Below are 20,380 nucleotides of genomic sequence, written 5' to 3' on the forward strand. Positions count from 1 at the left end.
CTTTTAAAAAATTTAAACACACATATTGAACAAAAATTTACCTTGAAGTTGCAATTAAAAAATTGATATAAACTTTATATTATTATGTTTTTTTAAATAGCGTTTTTCGAATTAATATATACTATAATCAGTTGAATTGCCAAGAAAAAGAAACTTCGTAAACATTAATTTTTTAAAGATTAAAACGATTAAAATTCCATTATTTCAAAATGTTCTGTTACCACATAGATTTTGAATTAATTGCGTTTAAATTTTTTTTTTAAATATTAAGTTTTAATATAGACATGACTCTTGTCAGCTATTTTATCGCCAGATTAAAACCAATTTGAAAATATCATTGCACAAATATTAAGCATTTTGTAGACCCCCTTTGTCTCTTTTTACCGAACAAAATATGGAATCCCGTAGGTAACCAAATGAACAGTCGGTAAAACTGTATTTCATATTTAATATACAAATGTTTATAATATTATTAATCGTTAAACTGTGTAAATCTTAAAACCTAACAAAATTATAACAAAGATTAATTATTAATTGCAGTTTGAAGAACATAAGCAAAGGTTTTAAAAAATAATTAAGTCGCTTCTGCTTTTCCATAGTTCGTATAGTTAACACAAATCTGACGTCACGGAAACATGCGGTCCATTTTTCACAATTGTTTGGCAGACCCTACCATTCGAAAATATTGTTGGTGGTAGTGGGTGTTTTTTGTTTGTTTTTCACCGATATTTTTTCAAGCTGCTTACGTGTAATCGCCTACAAACAGTAGAATCTGTAGCAGACGTATATGTCTTCATTTTTAACTAAAAATCTCATTTATATTTTAGGGGAATTAGCACGTATTTGAAATGTCAAATAATTTTTTTTTTTTAATACCGTAAGCGACTTGACGGTGTATGATTAAATTATGTTCCTGTTAAATAAACGTCATAATGAGAAACTCTTCTGTGTTGTGAGATCAAATTGTTTTGTTTTTTTCTCTCTCATCTTATAAGTATGGAGGGAACTCCTGGTTTAGAATTGTTATTTTCTTGTGCCAAGGCACAATTTAAATCTAAAGAAGACGTTGCAGTTTGCCTTATCCACTGGAATTTTATTAATAATGGTTTCACTTGCATTGGGACTGGAGAAGAGGTTTGTTTGATTATTGCTTAGTAAAAGTGTTCAGTAATGGGCACTTCGATTAACAACGACGAGACTACGTAAATAAACGAAATAAGTAATGTTTAGTCCCCTGTTGTTTACAAAAAATTTCCAAGAATTCCTACAGAGCAGGTGGATACACGGCGGAGATTCTAAATAATCATTTATGTTTTTTGTTTTGTTTTTTTTTTGTTTGTTTTGTTTTGTTTTTTCAAATAGTAAAATGAAACTAGGTGTTTTTGTAAAATGAAAGTTTTTTTTTGTTGTTCTTTTATAGGCACCGCCAAAAATGGCCGCAAAATCAAGTTGTTGTTGTTTTTTAAAACGAAATTACATTTATTAAAATCCATTATTTCTGAGTAACTTTTTTTTTCTAGAAAGATAAAACCCTGAATTTTATCATATAGAAAACAGAATAATGTAAAACTTTTTCTACTATTTTTAATTAAATTTTAAATGTTAAATTTTCCCAAAAAGTTAACAATTGACATTTTTTGTCTTGCACAAAAAACGTACATAAATATTTAAAAAAAAAAAAAAAAAAAAAAAAAAAGGTTTTTGAAATAATTAATTTATTTATTGTCTAACTAAGATTTAGGATGATTTTCTAAGAGAATATGCAAAAATATTATAATATAAGTACCTGGATTTCAAATAATTCCACTTATTCATATAGGTAACCAGTTATTTCGCGTCGATCTAGAGTCTAGATCGACACTGTTTACGTTTGCGTTTGATAAGAAGCAAACTATGGAAGACCAAACAGTCCAAAACAACTTATTTTTCAGTGACGAAAATTTCAATGTATTATTAAGCTGAGGCTGGCCAGTACCAGATGGGTGACCATTTGTATGAGTTTGGTTTTTTAATGTGTATGTGTGTGGGGGCCAGGCTCCCCAAAATGGGGGGGGGGAATTTAAAGCAGAATAAAAAAAAAATATTTCAGCGCGTTTGGTCCACCGTAGTCGAAAGGCGGCAAACGTTTTCAAACAGGATTGAAAAAAATGATGCTATTTTTAACACAAAGGGCACAATATTTATCGAATTTTTTTTTTTTTTTTTTTGTATCGATTCTTCAAAGCATGCCCTGTTTAATAATGGTCATGCATTATTCGGCTCGCTAAAAAAAATTGTTAATTTATTTATCAAAGATTTAAAAATGGCTTTTTTCGTATAAATATTTAAAAAAAAAATTTTTTGTTTTGCTTAACTTAAATTAATTATTTTACTTAACATATTCACCGAATTTCACACTTCAAAACTCAAAAGCGGGATAATTAAACACAATCGAAGTTCTGATATTCAGACGTCAAAATAAGGTATGCAAACAATTTTTTTTTTTTTTAATCTATAATTCTGTCCCTTACAACAACACAATATGTTGTGTTCAGTTTCAGATGATTATTTTAAGCATATTTGTTCCCACTTCAAAACAAGGGGGGTTTTGTAAGCAAAAAATATATATATATAAATATCGTTTATGAAAAATAAGTACACCGTTATAAAGTTCATTCTTCTCTTAATAATCGCTGAAAATTTCGTATTGATCGGATAATTACCTGATTTTTGGTAGATTTTTAAAAAGACGGTCCGTCAAAAAGTACTGACCTGCCCCCCCAGTTTTATCTACAAAATCAAAACGAGATGAAACTTCACCATATTTTTATTTGAAAATAGAATCAAGTAAAGACTGTTTCTGTTATGTGAACTTATAGGGTGTCATGGTAAATTTGTCGCCCTAAAGAAAACATTACAACTTTATTTTAAAACTTGGTACTCCTTGGGCGTTGAGTTCCATGGCGACCAGCAGAAAAATTTAATGGGTAAACGTTTACTTTAACTACAACAGAACACCGACCAATAAAATTTGTTTTGTTTTTTTTAAGATTTTCGGGGTCGCTGACAACGAATCTGATATACCCGTCGCAAATTTACCGTTTGCATGGTATTAACCCCTGAACCTTCGCACTATTTTGTGCCCACTCACCGTCATCGTTTATGCTATTCTTACATATATGGACGCGCGTAGTAAGGTGACTTGTCACATCGCGGAAGAATTTTTTAACAGACATTTAAAATAAAGTTTTCAAAAACAAAATGTGGTTCATTTTTCTGTGTTACGTAGTTTTTGATGCTTTTTTAATCTAAAAAATTAAGTTTACACGAGCGGTCTACAAAAGCATTTTTATTTTTCGTTTTCTTATTTTTTTATTTTTTTTTTTTTCAATTATAAAACTTGTACAACATTTAACAGATGCTTCTGCCGTTAATTTACCGTTTTTCCGTAAGTAACGCGCCGACATACACCGAGCAGAAAAACTGTTTAATTTTTCACAAATTCTGTTTACATTGGGGGTGGGGTGTCACGCCGTGGCGACAGGGATGACACCGCCCCTCCACCGCACCAAAAAAAGTGCGAGGGTTCAGGGGTTAATACCATGCAAACGGTAAATTTGCGACGGGTTTGAATATCTGATTCGTTGTCAGCGACCCCGAAAACCAAAAAAAAAAAAAAAAAATTATTTATTGGTCGGTGTTCTGTTGTTAAAGTAAACATTCACCCATTAAATTGTTCTGCTGATCGCCATGGAACTCAACGCCCAAGGAGTACCTGAAACTTTTATTTTAAAAAATCAATTCGGGTAACTTGATTATGTAGTAGAGCTGACGACGGACGTTTGGGAAATTGCCCCCCCCCCTTTAAATTAAACAATTTATATTTGGTGCTAATGCACTTACTGATCCGATCCGCGCTATTTTTTTAATATCCTATTTCCAAGTTTAATTAAAGTTTTGATGTTTTATTTTTTTATTCAATTGTAAGGTTAAAGTACAGAATAGGTACAAAACACCCTCCCCTCCCCATGTTAAGAATGGCTTTTTAAATAATAACGTTATTTCAGCACGGAGTACCATTTATTTTTCCTTGTTTCACGTTAATCTCATTGATTTCAGATTTTAAAAAAATGTTTTCAGAAATATTTGGTAAATTTTTAGTTTACCGACCCGACGGCATTTCACCTTTAATTTGTCGACTTGTGTAGGTTTTCAGGTATGCTGAGAAGGAACATCGCATTTATTTTTTGCGCAAACAAGTAGTTATTCGTATTTGAAGACTTTCAGTATCCAACGTAATCACTATCGTTTTACTGGCGAAAATCTTGTTTTCCAATAACGGAAAAACACCAAAAAAGCTCAAATATCCTTACATCTAACTGGAATCCCCTCTCCCTACTACTGGCGTTGGCACAAAAAAAGGTAAGCTTTGTTGGAGGAGGGGGGAATTCCAAGAAATCGTGAGCTTTAGTAAAGAACGTAAAGACATGACCACAAATTAAAACGGTATTTAGAGTAACATTTATTAAAATGAATTAAAAGGTAAATATAATATTACGCTACAACACTCTAATTTGATTTTATTAAGGTATTCGAGGTCGCTGAGAACGAATCTAATCAAACCCGTCGCAAATTTACCATTTGCATGGTAGTAACCCCTTTTAATTGATCTTAAAAAATTAAGTTTTCATGAACGGTTTCCAAAAAACAAAAACAAAAACATTATGCTTTTCGTTCTTTTCTTTTTTTTTTTAGGGAGGGGGGATTCAATCATAGAACTTGTGTAATTTAACAGGTGCTTCTGCAGTTTAATTAACTGTTTTTTCGGTGCTAATGCGCTTACTGATTCGCGATATCGTATTTCCAAGTTTAATTAAAGTTTTATGATCTTGTTTTATTTTTTATTCAATTGTAAGGTTAAAGTACAGAATAGGTACAAAACACCCTCCCCTTCCTATGTTAAGAATGGCTTTTTAAATAATAACGTTATTATTTCAGCACGGATCAATAAGTGCACTAGTACCGTTTTTCCGTACATAGAATATCGTGTAACATTTCACAGAAACGGGAGGGGCAGTGGAAGGTGTTGTGGCGGCCGCCTCTCCACCGCCCCCTCCCCACATGTAAACACAGAATTTCCGTGAAAGGCTAAATGGTATTCAACTTGGTAAATGAGGGCGCGTTACGTACGGAAAAACGGTTAATTAAACTGCAGAAGCACCTATTAAACTACATTCTATGATTGAATTACCTACCCACCCCAAAAAAAGAACGAAAAACATAAAAATATTTTTGCAAACCGCTCTTGAAAACTTACTGACAGCATTATTTTTACGATTAAATGAGGTGAAAACTTTTTATTTTATGAAAAATATTTCTTGTCATTTAAAATGTCCGCCATGTATTCATGCACTTTGTGAAATGTCAAGTGACTACATGCATTCATACATTCCAGTAAGCAACCGATCGCGTGTAAACGAAGGCGGTCAAATGGCGCAAAGGAGTCCCAGGGTTCAGGAGTCCATACCATGCAAACGGTAAATTTGCAACTGGTTTGATTATCAGACTCGTCAGCGACCTTGAATACTCTTACAAAACCAAATTAGAGTGGTTGTGTTCTGTTGTAGCGTAAGGTAATATTTACTGATGAAATTAAGAAAGTGAAAAAAATGAATGTAATTAAGTGAAACAAAAAAAAGAAGCTTATCTGATATTGGGAAGCGGGGGAAAATATCCAGAGGAGTGGGGGTGATTTCGGCCTTGAAACCGAAAAATGTTTTTTGGCCCTTTTGGCTCCGTTTGGCTTCTTTTTTTTTTCCTCAATGGGGGGAAACAAGATGGCCACCAGTAAAAACTAATGTCTTCAAATATGGATAACTACTAATGCAATATTCATTCTCGGCATATCCAAAAACCTCTGAAAGTCAACAATTCAAAGGTGAATGCCAAAAGATCAGTAAACGAAAAAAAATATGAAATATTTTTTATGACTTTTAATGTTGGGGATCAGTTTTCAATTATAGCATTCTACTAAATTGAACACCCATCTCTCTCTTGTGACCAGTGAATATTCCCGTTTAAAAAAGGGGGTTAGGGTAAAATTTTACTTTCTTTCCAAACCTTGACAACTTGTTTTCAAGTATACTTAAAATTAATATCACAGTAATGTCCTATTTTAGCATTGGGAAAAAATTCCCAAAATATTCACTTCAAATAAAAAATTGAATACAAAGTTTAATTGTATAAAAAAGAAAACAAAAAAAAGAACGTTTTTGGTTATAAGAAAAAATAGCCCACAACTCTACGGGTCTGACGGTAACGATGTTGCATGCCTGGGTAACACCAATTCACCCTGTTTATGGGCTAAGGGTTAGGTGGGGTGTTTGATACGAGGTTTCTGAAATTCATTTCTTTCCCCAAAACCCTGGAGTATGTTTTTTAGTTGATAAAGTTGACAGAAAAGAAATTTCTCATCAAAGTGAAGGTGACATTGGCGATGAGAAGTCTGCTCTGATATTGTCATTGGGCCACGTGTTTTCTTTTAAGTGTCAGACCACCGTATAAGTGTAGGGAATTAAACTGAAAGATGGAAGGGAATAGCCAATAAAACAGTTTCTTTGAGAGAAAAATGAGTTGGAAAGAGAAAGAAAGGAAAAAGAGAATTAAGGAGAAATATGGTTTAAGATAGGAAAAAAAAGAAAAGCGATAGAAAAACACGAAGGGTAATCTCCAAACGACAGAGGAGGAAATGGTAATCTTACGGAGATGGCTGAAAAACCTTTTCTCTTGATTAAAAAAAAAAAAAAATCTGTCTGAATGAACCCAAGCTGAAAACAACTTGCATCATGAAGTAAACTTTCCCTTGCACAAAGTGTATTCTGAATATCTTTTGAATAATTATTCTAATTTATAAAAAAGTGATCTGAGAAATTATTGAATTGTTTGATTTGAAAACTCAGTTAATTAGTGCCCACGCCATGACCAACCTGGACCGCACTGAGAGCGATATACCAGTGGCACCAGATCATCTACAAAATGGTACTCAACACGATGTCAAACCAACGAACAGCCAACTGGAGTGCAAAAGGTATTGCCACACAGACCTATTGCCATGAGTACCAGAGGACTAGTTCCAGTGACAGTTTGGTCACCCTTGAAGGGTCCACCACTAGACAAAGATAAGTATAGCCACTGGGACTTAGGGTTAGTGCACATTTTCTTGCCTGTGTGTACGACGAGACCCAACCCAGGATATTACTACATAATTAAAAACAAAAAATTGAATACAAGGTTTAATTGTATAAAAAAAAAAAAAAAAACATGCTTTTGGTTATGAGTGAAAACATTCGACAATTCAACGGGTCTAACTTTTAGCATTTGATACAAATAATATTTCTATTTAGTTTAAATTAACTTGTTTTAAATACAATGTTATTTTAAATAATTATAGTCATTTTTTTTTTCTGGCGCTAAAATAGAACATTACCAGTATGGCAGTTATATTCTGGGCAGACAAGTATTTTTAAATTCGCAACAAATAATTGTTACCAAAGGCAAGAAATAATTTATTAAAGAAAACCAAAATAATAAATTTTCATTAAGATTTTAAAAAATAATGGGTTCATTATATTCTGTGATTGTTGATTTAATAATACTGAAAATTTCATTAAAACTTGTTGATTTCTTGAATTGAAGGGAGAAATCAAAATGTTCTAAATTTTGGGAATTGACATTCATTTTGCACATACCTATAAACAAAAATATAATAAAAATGCAATTTCTTTTTACAATTTCCCCCCCCCAAAAAAACAGTTTATAATGAATTATATTAAAATATTTCACAAGGTTCTCTACAATTTTACATTATCAAAATGTACACTTTCAGCCTTGTCACCATGTAACCGTCTGTGTAGCAGCAACCAGAAATCAAATTTAGTATCGAATTGTAACTTTAACCATTAGAATGCATGGTATCGCTGATTATGCAGAATAGACAACCAAAGAATTTCAGTACTTGGAGATTCTAGAGTCTTGACATGCAAAGCAGAAGAATCTTTGACAATTGTGCAGTATAGTTAACAGAAACCAGTTGCAGTTAAAATCAAGATCGTTTGCTCTTTTTGACTTGATTTTTTTTTTTTTTTTTTTCCTAAATTTTCTTCCTTTGATTATTAGGGTGCAGTGGGGTTCAGTGCTAGATGATAAAATCATCAAATATGTTAGCGGTTAAAAAAAGAAATTGAAAAAAATATAGCTAGAACTTGCATAAAAATAGATCATAAAGTAATTTTTTTTTAATAGAAAGCAGATGGGAACATTTAAGGGAAAAAGCTTATAAATTGGCATAGAAAACAGAAAAAAAAAATCAAAAGAAAAAATATGAAAATAGATTTGTGTCCCGTTCCCTCATTCGTCGGGTAGAATTTTGTGCAATGTCAAAAAATAAAAGCATAACCTTAACTATTAATTTTATTGTTAAAATATCAGTTAAAATAGTGTTTTGCTTTTTTGTTGTTTTAACAGTATACATATTTGGTGATATTTCATGTATCAATTTAAAAAGGTTGATTCTTTAAATTAATTAATCCATGATTAATCCAAGTTAATTACTCCTTGTGTTACAATGTGGCAAAATAATCTACATTCAAATAATAGAAATTAATTTGTATCATTAAAAAAACTATTTTAGCTAATGTTGTACCAAACACGATGAATAAATATTCAAGGCATTAAGAATTTGCAATAGTGACTGAATTTAGCATTAAATGACCTTTTCAGAGTCATAAAACAGCAATAATGAAAGTAAATTTACTTCTTTTTTATATATATATATATATATATATATATTTTCAAACGAATCCAAATATATCTTTAACAAGATGTAAGAAACAGATTTTTTTCTTCTCGCATGAACCAGAAATCAAATCTTTATTTTGAACCAATTATTTCCAGGCTGCAGCAGAATCTGGCGCTGAGTCTGAACTTTTACCGGAAGGATGGAATCAATCGTCAGAAGTCTATACACTTCGTTATCAATCCACAGCAACGTCATCGTCAACTAATAAAAAAGATCGCTATCTTTTAAAAGCAGTTGTGGCTGACGGCACCTTGATTGTCAATGTGATGGTAGGTGTTATGTTGGAGTCCATTTTTCTTCATCTTCTTCTTCACAATCCACTTTAAGGGTGCCCCTCCCCCCCATTTGATTGTCTTGTCGTCACTGGTGATAAGTTTACTGCAAAAATAAAACTCTAATCACTACTTTAATTCATTCCAAACAAGGCATATTGTCACTGAAACATATAGGGGTACTTTTCTAGGGGCCTGAGTTATTATTTATAGGAGAGCAGTCTTAGGGAAATTGAGCAGCAAGATGTTTATTCACTTTACATTTAAAATTTTTTGTATGTTGGTGCAGTCAGGGTAGCAGGGAGTGAATTCTAAATATCTGGAGACAAAAAGCTTATTAGTTATTTTTCAACATCTGTGGATCGTTACAATGAAGTGATGGGATTTTGCTGTTAATCAGGTAATTTGGAATATTTACATTGGGGGATGTATAGGTACATTAATTTCATCGACGCACATTTCGTTGAACTACTTATAAAACAAGCACAGGGATGTAACATTGTGGCAATGGTGCTGGAGCTTGACAGAAAATTCGGGACTTTTTATGTTAGGGATTTTTTTTTTTTCTATCCTGTCAAAGAGGGAGAAACTAATGTTTGATACACCAGCAATACTCCATGCATAGGCAAATGGTGGCATTATCGAGATGTAGAATACTGGCAAGCAGGGAATTTTTTCTCACCCAATAGAAATATTCTGCTTTCTTTGCAGTATACTTAGCAATATATTCGATGCATTTGTTCCAATTCATGATATCTAAAATTTATATATATAAAAGGCAAAATGCGTGTTACTGTGTGCACATTTTGTGTATGTCTGGCAAAGCCTTTTTTGATTGGGGGGGGGGGCACTCGGAGTCAGTCACTGTTTCTTAGAACTTTTTATATACAACCTAGATTATAATATCTCTGATTTACGAAAGGAGGTCATGTGTATCTTTTATTTGGCCGACTTTTACACACTATTTTTGCAGTATTTCTTAGTCTCCGCGTGTTTATTTGGCTTTTCCGTATATAAGTGAAATTGAATCCGAACAAAGGCGTATACCTGGCACTTGTGCCAGCAGGTCCAGAAAAGCAGTCAGCTTTGATCAATGCGGCCAAAACCCGTCATATCAGACAATTGCTATTCAGTTGGACACTCCCCTTTTTATGGGGGGCTGGTTTTCCCCAGCATCTTGGAAGAAACAAACAAACAGAAACTGGTTGCAGCCAAAGTTAAGTTTCCCTTATGGCTTGATGTTTGACCTCGTTAAATTTACACACCTGTCACTTTTTAATCGTTGAATTAGAACTCTTTTCAGTTCCTGTCCCTTTAATTCCCTTAAGAAGGCTCAATTTGATTTTTTTTAAAGGAGCTTTTTATAATGATACTTTAAAAAAAGAAAAAAAGTCACAACAGAAAACAACAGATGAATGTTTCATGGAAAGTAGAAATTACAAACATTAAAATTGGTTGCAGTTTTATTACTAACTAGCAGGGATACTCGATGTTGTTCAGGATTGAATTATAATCAACGAATGTTTCACATTCCCATATTTTTATTGTCATCAAAATTAGTGAAATCGCCCATTTTTCAATCAAATCAATTGATTGCCTGCTCTAGTTGGTGACCCATTGCAGTGCACCGGGAGGAAGTTTCACATGCCTCCTCTGCAGTGACTTTGTCCGCAATACAGTGTCTACATTGCACTGTAGAGAATCCAATGTTGATTTTATAAAATTATTTTTTATATATAATGGCTTGAATTAAAGTTTAAAATGCAAAAGTCAATGCTTCAATTGTGCTCTTAACAGAAACATTCACTTTGAACGCACCCCTGTCATATCAAAGAACCTACTGTTTTTATATACCTGGCCTTACTGCTTGTGCAGTGATAATGACTGGAATTTAAGTTTAAAATGCAAAAATCAAGTATTATGGTGCAATTGTGCTTTAAATGGAAACATTCATTTTAAGCGTGCCAAAAGATCCTACTGTAGATTTTGTCAGGCCTTTTGTGTGGTAATAAAATTTCTCAAATGCACTTGTGATGTTAGTCTGTGTAAGGTGTTAACTTTAGTTAAAATCGCCTGTTCCTTCTTTCATCAGATTATTTCGATTATCGATACTTATTGAAGATATTATTGAAGACATTCCGATACAAAACTTAAGAACACTGTCAGGCATATAAAGTACCTTTGTGTGAAATTTCATAAAATTCGGCCCAGCCATTTTGAAGTCCATAGAAAATGAACTTTCTCATACACACACACACACACACACACACACACACACACACACACACACACAAAGTTCCTTTTATATAATAGGAATATCATCATTACATTTTTTTTTTTTAATATGAGCTGATATGTGTTGGATAATCATATTGCTAAACCATACAAACTAAAAAAATCTTTTTCTTCAGAATTTAGAACAGGAAAAATTGGCATCCAAAATCATGAAAATTTCTGATTATGTGACAGACGATTGGAATACAACTTACGTTAAGTAAGTATTAATAAAATATCTTTTGTCATTATCTATATTTTTATATAAAGTTTTTTTTTGTTATGTATATGTTTATATAAAGTTTTTTTTGTTATGTATATGTTTATATAAAGTTTTTTTTGTTATGTATATGTTTATATAGTTTTTTTGTTATGTATATGTTTATATAGTTTTTTTGTTATGTATATGTTTATATAGTTTTTTTGTTATGTATATGTTTATATAGTTTTTTGTTATGTATATGTTTATATAGTTTTTTTGTTATGTATATGTTTATATAGTTTTTTTGTTATGTATATGTTTATATAGTTTTTTTGTTATGTATATGTTTATATAGTTTTTTTGTTATGTATATGTTTATATAGTTTTTTTGTTATGTATATGTTTATATAGTTTTTTTGTTATGTATATGTTTATATAGTTTTTTTGTTATGTATATGTTTATATAGTTTTTTTGTTATCTGTATGTTTATATAGTTTTTTTGTTATCTGTATTTTTATATAGTTTTTTTGTTATCTGTATTTTTATATAAAGTTGAGTATGTGTATGTTTATATATTTTTATATTTTTGAGATGAGGATTTATTATTTGAATTAATTTGACTACTGTTCTCATCTTGAATGTTATTCTAATATTTCAACTGATGTAACCTCCGATCTTCTTCGGGTGTATCTTGTCGAACTTAAGAATCTGTATAGAATTTCAAACAGAAACTTGTATTTAATTCACAGGAGTAGCATCGTCTCGTTCCATCAGCAATCATCAGGTAGAAATCTTATGTAATTCACAGATTTTATTCTTAGTATTGTCCACACTGAGAATAGAATTTGAAAATTTTGAAAAAAAAATTTCTTCGAACACCCACTGTTAAATAAATGAATCTTTTTATTACATTTATCTGTTAAAAATAAAAATGTAACCGGCTTTATCTTGTGGTACCGAGCAATTTAAAATCATGATACATGGAAAAAATCGTTCTATTTTTAAAAAGTATCTAAAAACAATCCGTAGAAGCAGCAGCAGCAGCTACTATCGCTGATATTAATTACTTTACTGTAAAACTTTTTTTATTTTTTGTTTCGTTTTTTATTCCAGAACGAATTAAAAATTTAAAAAAATGAAAATATGAATATAAAAAAATGTTCTTACATATTTAGTTGGAGCTCATATTTTTAGAACATAATTAGCTTAACTAGAACTATTCGGTTATCAGAATATATAATTTTAAAGCAATCCGGCGTTATTTTTGGTCAAATTGTAAAAATATAATTGAAAAACAAATATGTAACATGTGCACTTCTATCCATTACATTAGTTTTTAACGGTGAATTAAACAGTGTTTTGTTAAAAAAAAAAAAAAAAAATGTGAAATATGATTTTTTTTTGCTTCACATATGTGAGCAGTACCCCAATATATATTTTTTTTTTGTATTTTTTGTTTTTTTCAGCAGATTATAATCAAATGGATACTAATCTACCCAATTATATATATATAAAAAAAAATACAAAATCAATATTTAAATATTTGTAGGAGGTGCTCAGTTTCTAGTTAAGTTCCTATTTACTTGCTTCCCTACGAGGACAGTTAGACACAAGGTCAGTTTTTAATGCGAGAAAAATCCAGCTTCCCAAAAAGGGTCAATTTGAATAGAAACAAACATAAAAATTATCTCGGTCATGAAGGATTTCTTCTCCACTAACAGAGGACAGAAAAGGCGAAGTGTAGCATCAGAATACTACACTGTGATTTTGGCCCGAAGTCCAGGTAGAGAAATAAAAAAAAAAATTTTTTTTTTTAAAGTCTTAAACTAGAAAGTTTAACGAAATAATGTGTCACTCGGATAAGAAATGTAATTGAAAATAAAAACCAAATTTATCAAAAATTTGTGAACGATTTGTTAGCTTTAGCAAAAAATGTTTTTTAATATTCAAATAAGTCTGCAAAAATACTTAATAAGTTTTCCAAACGTCACGTTTTCTGTTAGTGACGTCAATTGTTTTAAATGAAATTTATTTTTGTCTATTTGTCATAATTCTTGTTAAGTTCCACACCCCTTAAGAATTATGACAAACAAACAAGAATAAATTTCATATTTAAAAGTAATTTGATGTCCAAAATCTAAAGCATAACATTTTCAAAGGCTAATAATTATGACCCATTAACCGTAAATATGGGGGTCAAACGCCTTAAAAAAAAAAAAAAAAACTCCCTTTATCCTACTTCTAACCCTGGGTACGAGTGGCAAGCCTCCTCCTCTTAAAACCTTTAGCCCTAACAATAACGCTAAGTCCAAGTGGCAAGCTCCTCACCAAACAAAGTTCCTTGGTAAGCTACATATAAATGTCTAAAAAAAAAAAAAAATCCTTCCTTAAAGAAAAGTGCACCATTTATCACCCATAAAACAATAAATTAGTCAACTATCCTAAAATGCTAGAATGGTCTCGAAATGGTGAATTATTTTACATTAAATTTATGTGAAACTAACACCCACTCTAAATTCTAAACTTGTTTTTGTTTTGTTTCTATCAAGTCTTCAGGATGTTCACACATAATTTTCCTTAGCTCTATCATTAACCCAAAGTCAGAGTGGCAATTTCCCCACTCTCTCATAATTGCACAAAGATCCTCTTAAAACCACAAATAATCGTCTTCAGAAAAAAAAAAAAAAAAAAAAAGGCGCACAAGATTTATCTCCAATAGAAAAAAAATGGTTAACTGCCCTAAAACGCAAGAATAGCTCAAAATGGGGAATCATTTTACATTCACTTCTAAAGTAATACTTGTTTTTCTTTCATTAAAGTTCTTTAAGGTATTCACATGTAATTGCCTACAAAGGTAAAATCGCATATTTTGGAGAGGTGGTCAGATGGGAGAAGGGAGTTAACTGAAGGTATTAATCTACAATAATACCAAAGAAATATTGCAATATATTCATTTTTAAACAATCCTAGATTTCGATTTCAGTTATTTGTACATATAATGCATTACAATTCAGCTTTGAGTTCTGTAACTTCTTTTCTTTTAATGAATACATGGCATTTTTAAGAAATTACAGCATATTTATGTGCATTTACTGCAGATTATTTGGAAACCATTAATTTTTGGAGATTTTCAGTAGCATATTCTAATTCCTAGCACAAAAATACACTTATATAGTAAATTTCATTGCTTAGTCTTGTGTTTTAACAAAGATAAAGCATTTTTACTGAAAAAGTAGTGTAAAAAATGTGACAATACGCATATGGCCTTAAAGAGGGAAAAATATTCAAATGTGTGAGGCACAAAATAGTCATAACTTCCTTAATTTTAATTGGATTTAAAAAATGTAAAGATTCTTTCTTAGTTCGTCAAGCTCTTTCTATAGATACCAATATTGAAATATTTTAAGCTATTTCAATTTTTTCATGTTTATTGTTAATCGAACCTTCAATCTCCAGAAGGGTGTCACTTAAAACTGAATTTTACTTGATATTTTATCCGTTAATACTTAGTCTTTTGTCCATTGTGCACTCATGGCATAATGGATAAAATACTAAGTAAAATACAGTTCTAAGTTGGGAGATGACAATAGTCTCATGGTTAATGGCACTGACTGACGATCTGGGTGCCCCAAGTTCAAATCCAGTTAGTTCTGCAAAAATCACTTTCACTTAGGATGTTGGTCGATCTTCATATGGTCCCTCTCGTAATTCCCGATGTCTTTCTAGAAAATTCTGACTAGAAAAATATCAGGGAAACTAATGCCAACAATAGAATCTTTGGATTCATACGATATGATGATTTCTAAGTTGAAAGTTCAATCAGTGGAATTAGAGTATAATACCCGGTGGATTAAATAAAGGGTTCCGTTCAAAATTTCGTAAAGGTTCCAGAGATTCCGGAGTCCAACTAGATTGAACAGAAGAAGGTCGAAGGTTACATGAGTCGAAAAGTGAGAATAGCATGCAGTAATCCGAATAATACATATTAGGTTGAGAAGAAAGTTCTTGCGTAATTTTTTATTTCAAATGATGTTTTTTCAAGTAAGTTTTCGTCATAATACCTTTACTTTATATATCATTTTAAAGAGTGTTTTCACTCTAATCATTTAAATTACAATCGCTTTAAAACAATTTTCTTTTAAGAACGTTGAAGATGGAAAAAAAAGCAAATTCGCACAATTTTTCTTTTTTTTTTTTTTTTACACAGTGATCACCACTTATCAAGGCCCGGAAGCCACTCAGGGATAAGGGTTATTGCAAGTACATTACGTTAGTGTGGAGATTTGATGGAGTGTTTACTTAAGGGGGCGGTTCATTAGAAATTTGTTAACATTAGACTTGAAGACATCCAAGTTGTAGTCCGGAGGAAAGCAGGCAGACGGAACAGAGTTCCACAGGCGTGCAGTTCTAAGAAAGAAGCTTTGTTCATGGAATCCGCGTTTTGATTTAGGCACAGATATAGAGTGGGGGAAATTTTTCACAGTGGATTCAGCTAGACGGGTGTTTTTCGTGAAAGATTGGCGAGGGGGGACCAGGGATTGGAGCTCAGACGAGCACCTGCCATGAAAATAACGATAAAACAAGGATAGGCTCGCAACGTCTCTTCTGTGGGAGAGGGGTTGCAGGGTAGAGAAAAGGGCATCCCCCACTAAGCCACGAAGTCTATTTTGTACTCTTTCAAGGCATGATAGGCTGTTTTTGGCAGCTCCTGCCCAGATATGGCAACAGTATTCCATCCTTGGACGTACTTGGCTTTTATATAGATAGAGAATTGCATCAGTAGTGAGATATCTTCTGGAGCGGTAGAAGGATCCCACCATCTTTCCAGCGACCTTGGCAACAGACTTGATGTACGTGTTCCATTTCAGATCAGGAGTAAAGGTCAAACCCAGAAGCTTGTCAAAACACGGGGCCTCACCCAGACGAGAGCCATCCATCACAATTGATGCCAGCTGGGGATCAGAGCGTTGATGATGTAAGGATAGGAGTTTGGTTTTGGATGCATTAAAGGTAACTAGCCACATCTTCCTCCACTGAACCACGCACTCGAGATCAGAGGAGAGAGAATCAGAGAGAACTTTGTCATTTAAAGCCTTTGATGTGTTGCCGTAGATGGTCGTGTCATCAGCATAGATGTCAACGAATGATTTAAGTATGTGTTTAGGGAGGTCATTGATGTAGATCAGGAAGAGAGTTGGGTCCAGGATTGACCCCTGAGGGACCCCAGCATTTATATTGCAGGCCTCCGATTTTTGTCCATCTACCACTACTCTTATGAGCCTATCGGAGAGAAATGATTTAATGATTGAGAAAACATTTCCAGTTATACCGTAGCTGGAAATCTTGTGAAGTAGACCCTTATGCCATACCTTGTCGAAGGCCTTGGATATGTCAAGAGCAATTGCCCGAGAAAGGAAGCCTTTGTCAAGAGATTCACTTCTTATTTCAATTCAAGCTATGCCGAAAAGCTGCTCAAACAGCTTGCGATATCAATGAAGCGTTTGGCCCAGGAACCACTACTAAACAGACAGCACAATGGTGGTTTAAGAAATTTCATGGCAGCAACAAGAGTCTTGAAGATAAGCGTAGTGGTCTGCCATTGGACATTGACAATGATCAATTAAGAGTTGAAACCAATCCATGCACAACTGTTCGAGAACTTCTGAATTCCACATGATGTATACAACGATTTCCAACCACTTGAAAGAGATTGAAAAGACGAAAAAACTTGATAAATGGGTGCCTCACAAGTTGAATAACAATCAAAAGAAACGCAGTTATGAAGTGTCATCTTTTCTTTTTTTTACACAACAAGAACGACCCATTTCTCGACCAGGTTGTGACTTGTAATGAAAAGTGGGTTCTTTACGACAACCGGTGACACTCAGCTCAGTGGTTAGTTGCCGACAAAGCTCCACGACACTTTCTGAAGCCAGAGTTGCCCCAAAAGAAGGTCATGCTGACTGTTTGGTGGTCTGCGAGCAATCTCATCCATTGTTTTTTTTTTTAATGCAGGCGAAACCATTACGGCAAGGAAGTACTGTCAAATGGAAGAAATGTATCAGAAACTTCAACAACACCCAGCATTAATCAACAGAAAAGGCCAAATTCTTGTTCAAATTATGCAGGGTTGGTTTAGCAACGTGATTTCCAAGTACATTATTTTTTTATGTCCCTTCATTTTGATTAATGCTGACAAAGGGAGATAACTTATCTCGAGTTTATACTTGCATTTTGTAACACTTAATTTCAAACATTTTTTTTTTTTTTCATTAAAATAATTATTGTCAAATTTTTTTGCTTACAAAAGCTAAAAATATATTTTGTAAATTTTAACTTATAAAATGCAAACAATATTAATTTTACAGTATTTTTAGCATAATAATGTTGGCTATGGCCACAAAGATTTTGGCGATTTTATTTATATCAGAATAACTGTATAAAATCTCTTTAAATTTTTCATTCATAGCTTTTAATCTTCACTTAAGAAGGGAACTACACTCTACTAATCCTTACTGGATTAGTATTGCCATTCTTTACCTTGGATTCTTTACAATTCAAAGCTTCACTGACAGGACTGACGCTGCCAATTTTTTCATAGGACAACTACATTTAATATTTACAATTGGATAATTTGTTATTCTCTAGCACAGCTATTTCTTTTGAAATCTTCTTTTTTTTTTTTTTTTGACCTAGTAATTCACTCTTATTCATCTGTTTGTCTGTTCGGTTGTTTTCACTTTTCTCAATAACTACACCTTGAATTTTTTTAAAATTTGGCACAAACATTAGTCATGGTGAAAGTAAATTTTTGCCTGAACGGATTTTCTGGGATAACTCTGGTTTCCCCACACTGCCCCCAAGGAGCATTACAGGGTTAAAATTGCCCCCAAATCGTTCACTCATGAAGGAGGGGCCCCGTATGCTTGGCTTTTTTTTTTTTCTATTATAAGAAGGTCCTCCACTTAAGAATTAACAAAAGAATATCTGAGAAATAATATTAATGTTGTTCTCAAGTACAAAGAACAATAAAAGGAAATACTTGGCCTTTTTCTCATTGCCTCCACATGAATTTTGACCAAATATAGCAAACATGTTTCATTGGTTTCGTAATAGTTTCTGTATTTTCCTCTTTCCACATAACAAACCTTTAATTAAAAAGTTGTTTTCGTTTAATTTATTTTTAATGCTCGTATTCGTATTTTGTCATTTATTATTGAAGAATTAGAAACATTTTAATCTTCAGTTTTAATTATTTTAAAACGTTCATGTGTACAAGGAAAGTATTAGAATATCAAATTTTAAATTTTCACAGATATTGTTATCATTAAAATTGCATGAAATATTTTTTTGCAATTATATTTTTTGGGGGTAAAAAATATTGAATAAACAATGCTTAATTCAATGATATTGTTAGTTTGAGAAACTAATTTTTAGTTATATTGATTTCATGTACTTTAGCAGCATTTTCGTAGTATATAAGAAATATACTTTTAATCGTTAACATCTATGATGCTTTATTTTCATTAAAAAAAAAATAAATTCAAGTATATATATAACTTTAGTACACATGTTATTTTTGTTCATAAAAATAATACATTTTCACTAAAAAAAATAATAGGTTCATTAGATTCCATGATCGTTAATTAATAAATACTGAAAATTTCATTAAAATTGGTTGATTTCTTGAATTTTTGTGAATTTTTAATTTAAGAGAGGGGTTAAAATGTTTTTACATTTTGAGGATCAGGCATTTGTTTTACATGTACCTAGTATTTATCAAATTTATTAACGTCAAAGCAAGTTATTCAATTCTATGATACAACACAAAATTTTGTAATACCATACATATTATAAGTCAATGTAATTATCTTCCCTTCGTCTTTAAATTTTTTTCTTTTTCAGCACGTTTAGAAATGTGGAAAAGCTAAAAAAGATTTTCAAAGAGCAGCTATTAAAAGAAGTGATTCCTTCCCCTCGTGTAAGCAAAGATGAAGAGCCAAGAATTCCATATGAAGATGACCCACTTCGAATACGAAGGCAGTTTCCAGAAAGACACCCACGAATGTCAGTAATGTATTCTTTATTTTTAACATTACTCATGTAGGACCCATTTTACGAACACTTACATTATTTATTTAAAATAGTTGAATAATGTTGTGATGTTTTGCTTCAATAAATATGTAAATTGAATGCATTCAAGACTTTTCCGATAAATTCATATAATTAGCAATACCCATGGATGATAAAATGTTTTGGATAATCAGATTTCAAGGGGGTTTTGCTAAAATAGTCATATTTTAAAAACCAAAACACTTTAAGTCCTCAAAATAACACTGTTTTGTTCGGAAATCAATATACTTTCAAATAAATAAAAATGTACATTATATATTTTAAGAGTTTTAAGCAAATAAAATGATAACGTTAACATCATAAAACAGTGTTTTTGGTAAGGTTTTGTGAAGACCCCCCCCCTCCAGATTTGTAAATGCTCGTATTCCGTTTCTCTTAAGAATTTCGTCATGAAATTTGGAAACTAATCAGAATAGATTTCGCTTTTAATAGTTTGTGGTGTCTGAAATACTTTTGACCACTCGTTTTTTAATTGTGTTGAAAAACAGACTTCAACATGACGAGTATTGACAATTTTGAAACAAAATTTATTCAGACACCGTCAATCGTTTCTATTGACTTTCAATGGAAAATTGTTTTCTGGCATTTTGTAGTACTAGTAGTATCTTCAGCAATAGCATGGCTGTAAATAACAGACGTTTTTTTTTTGTTTTTTTTTATTT

At 32.0% G+C, this 20,380-nt stretch overlaps 1 protein-coding gene across 2 annotated transcripts in view; it reads left to right on the forward strand.

Annotated features, from left to right (window-relative positions):
- Window positions 1–934: 934 nt before the first annotated feature.
- The window catches only part of LOC145293844 (proteasome inhibitor PI31 subunit-like), a 41,965-nt gene continuing 22,519 nt past the window's right edge, over window positions 935–20,380 (forward strand). Inside the window, exons 1-4 of one of the 2 annotated variants that reach the window (XM_080140524.1) lie at window positions 935–1,134; window positions 8,932–9,105; window positions 11,520–11,602; window positions 19,491–19,652. In XM_080140524.1, coding sequence (XP_079996650.1) covers window positions 997–1,134; window positions 8,932–9,105; window positions 11,520–11,602; window positions 19,491–19,652 — 557 coding nt within the window. In that variant the 5' untranslated portion in view covers window positions 935–996. The remainder of the gene's footprint in view (window positions 1,135–8,931; window positions 9,106–11,519; window positions 11,603–19,490; window positions 19,653–20,380) is intronic. The other variant, XM_080140523.1, reaches the window with a different exon arrangement.

The sequence above is a fragment of the Euprymna scolopes genome, chromosome 15 (genome assembly GCF_053919585.1).
Source record: "Euprymna scolopes isolate OS-2025 chromosome 15, ASM5391958v1, whole genome shotgun sequence".
Taxonomy (NCBI): domain Eukaryota; kingdom Metazoa; phylum Mollusca; class Cephalopoda; order Sepiida; family Sepiolidae; genus Euprymna; species Euprymna scolopes.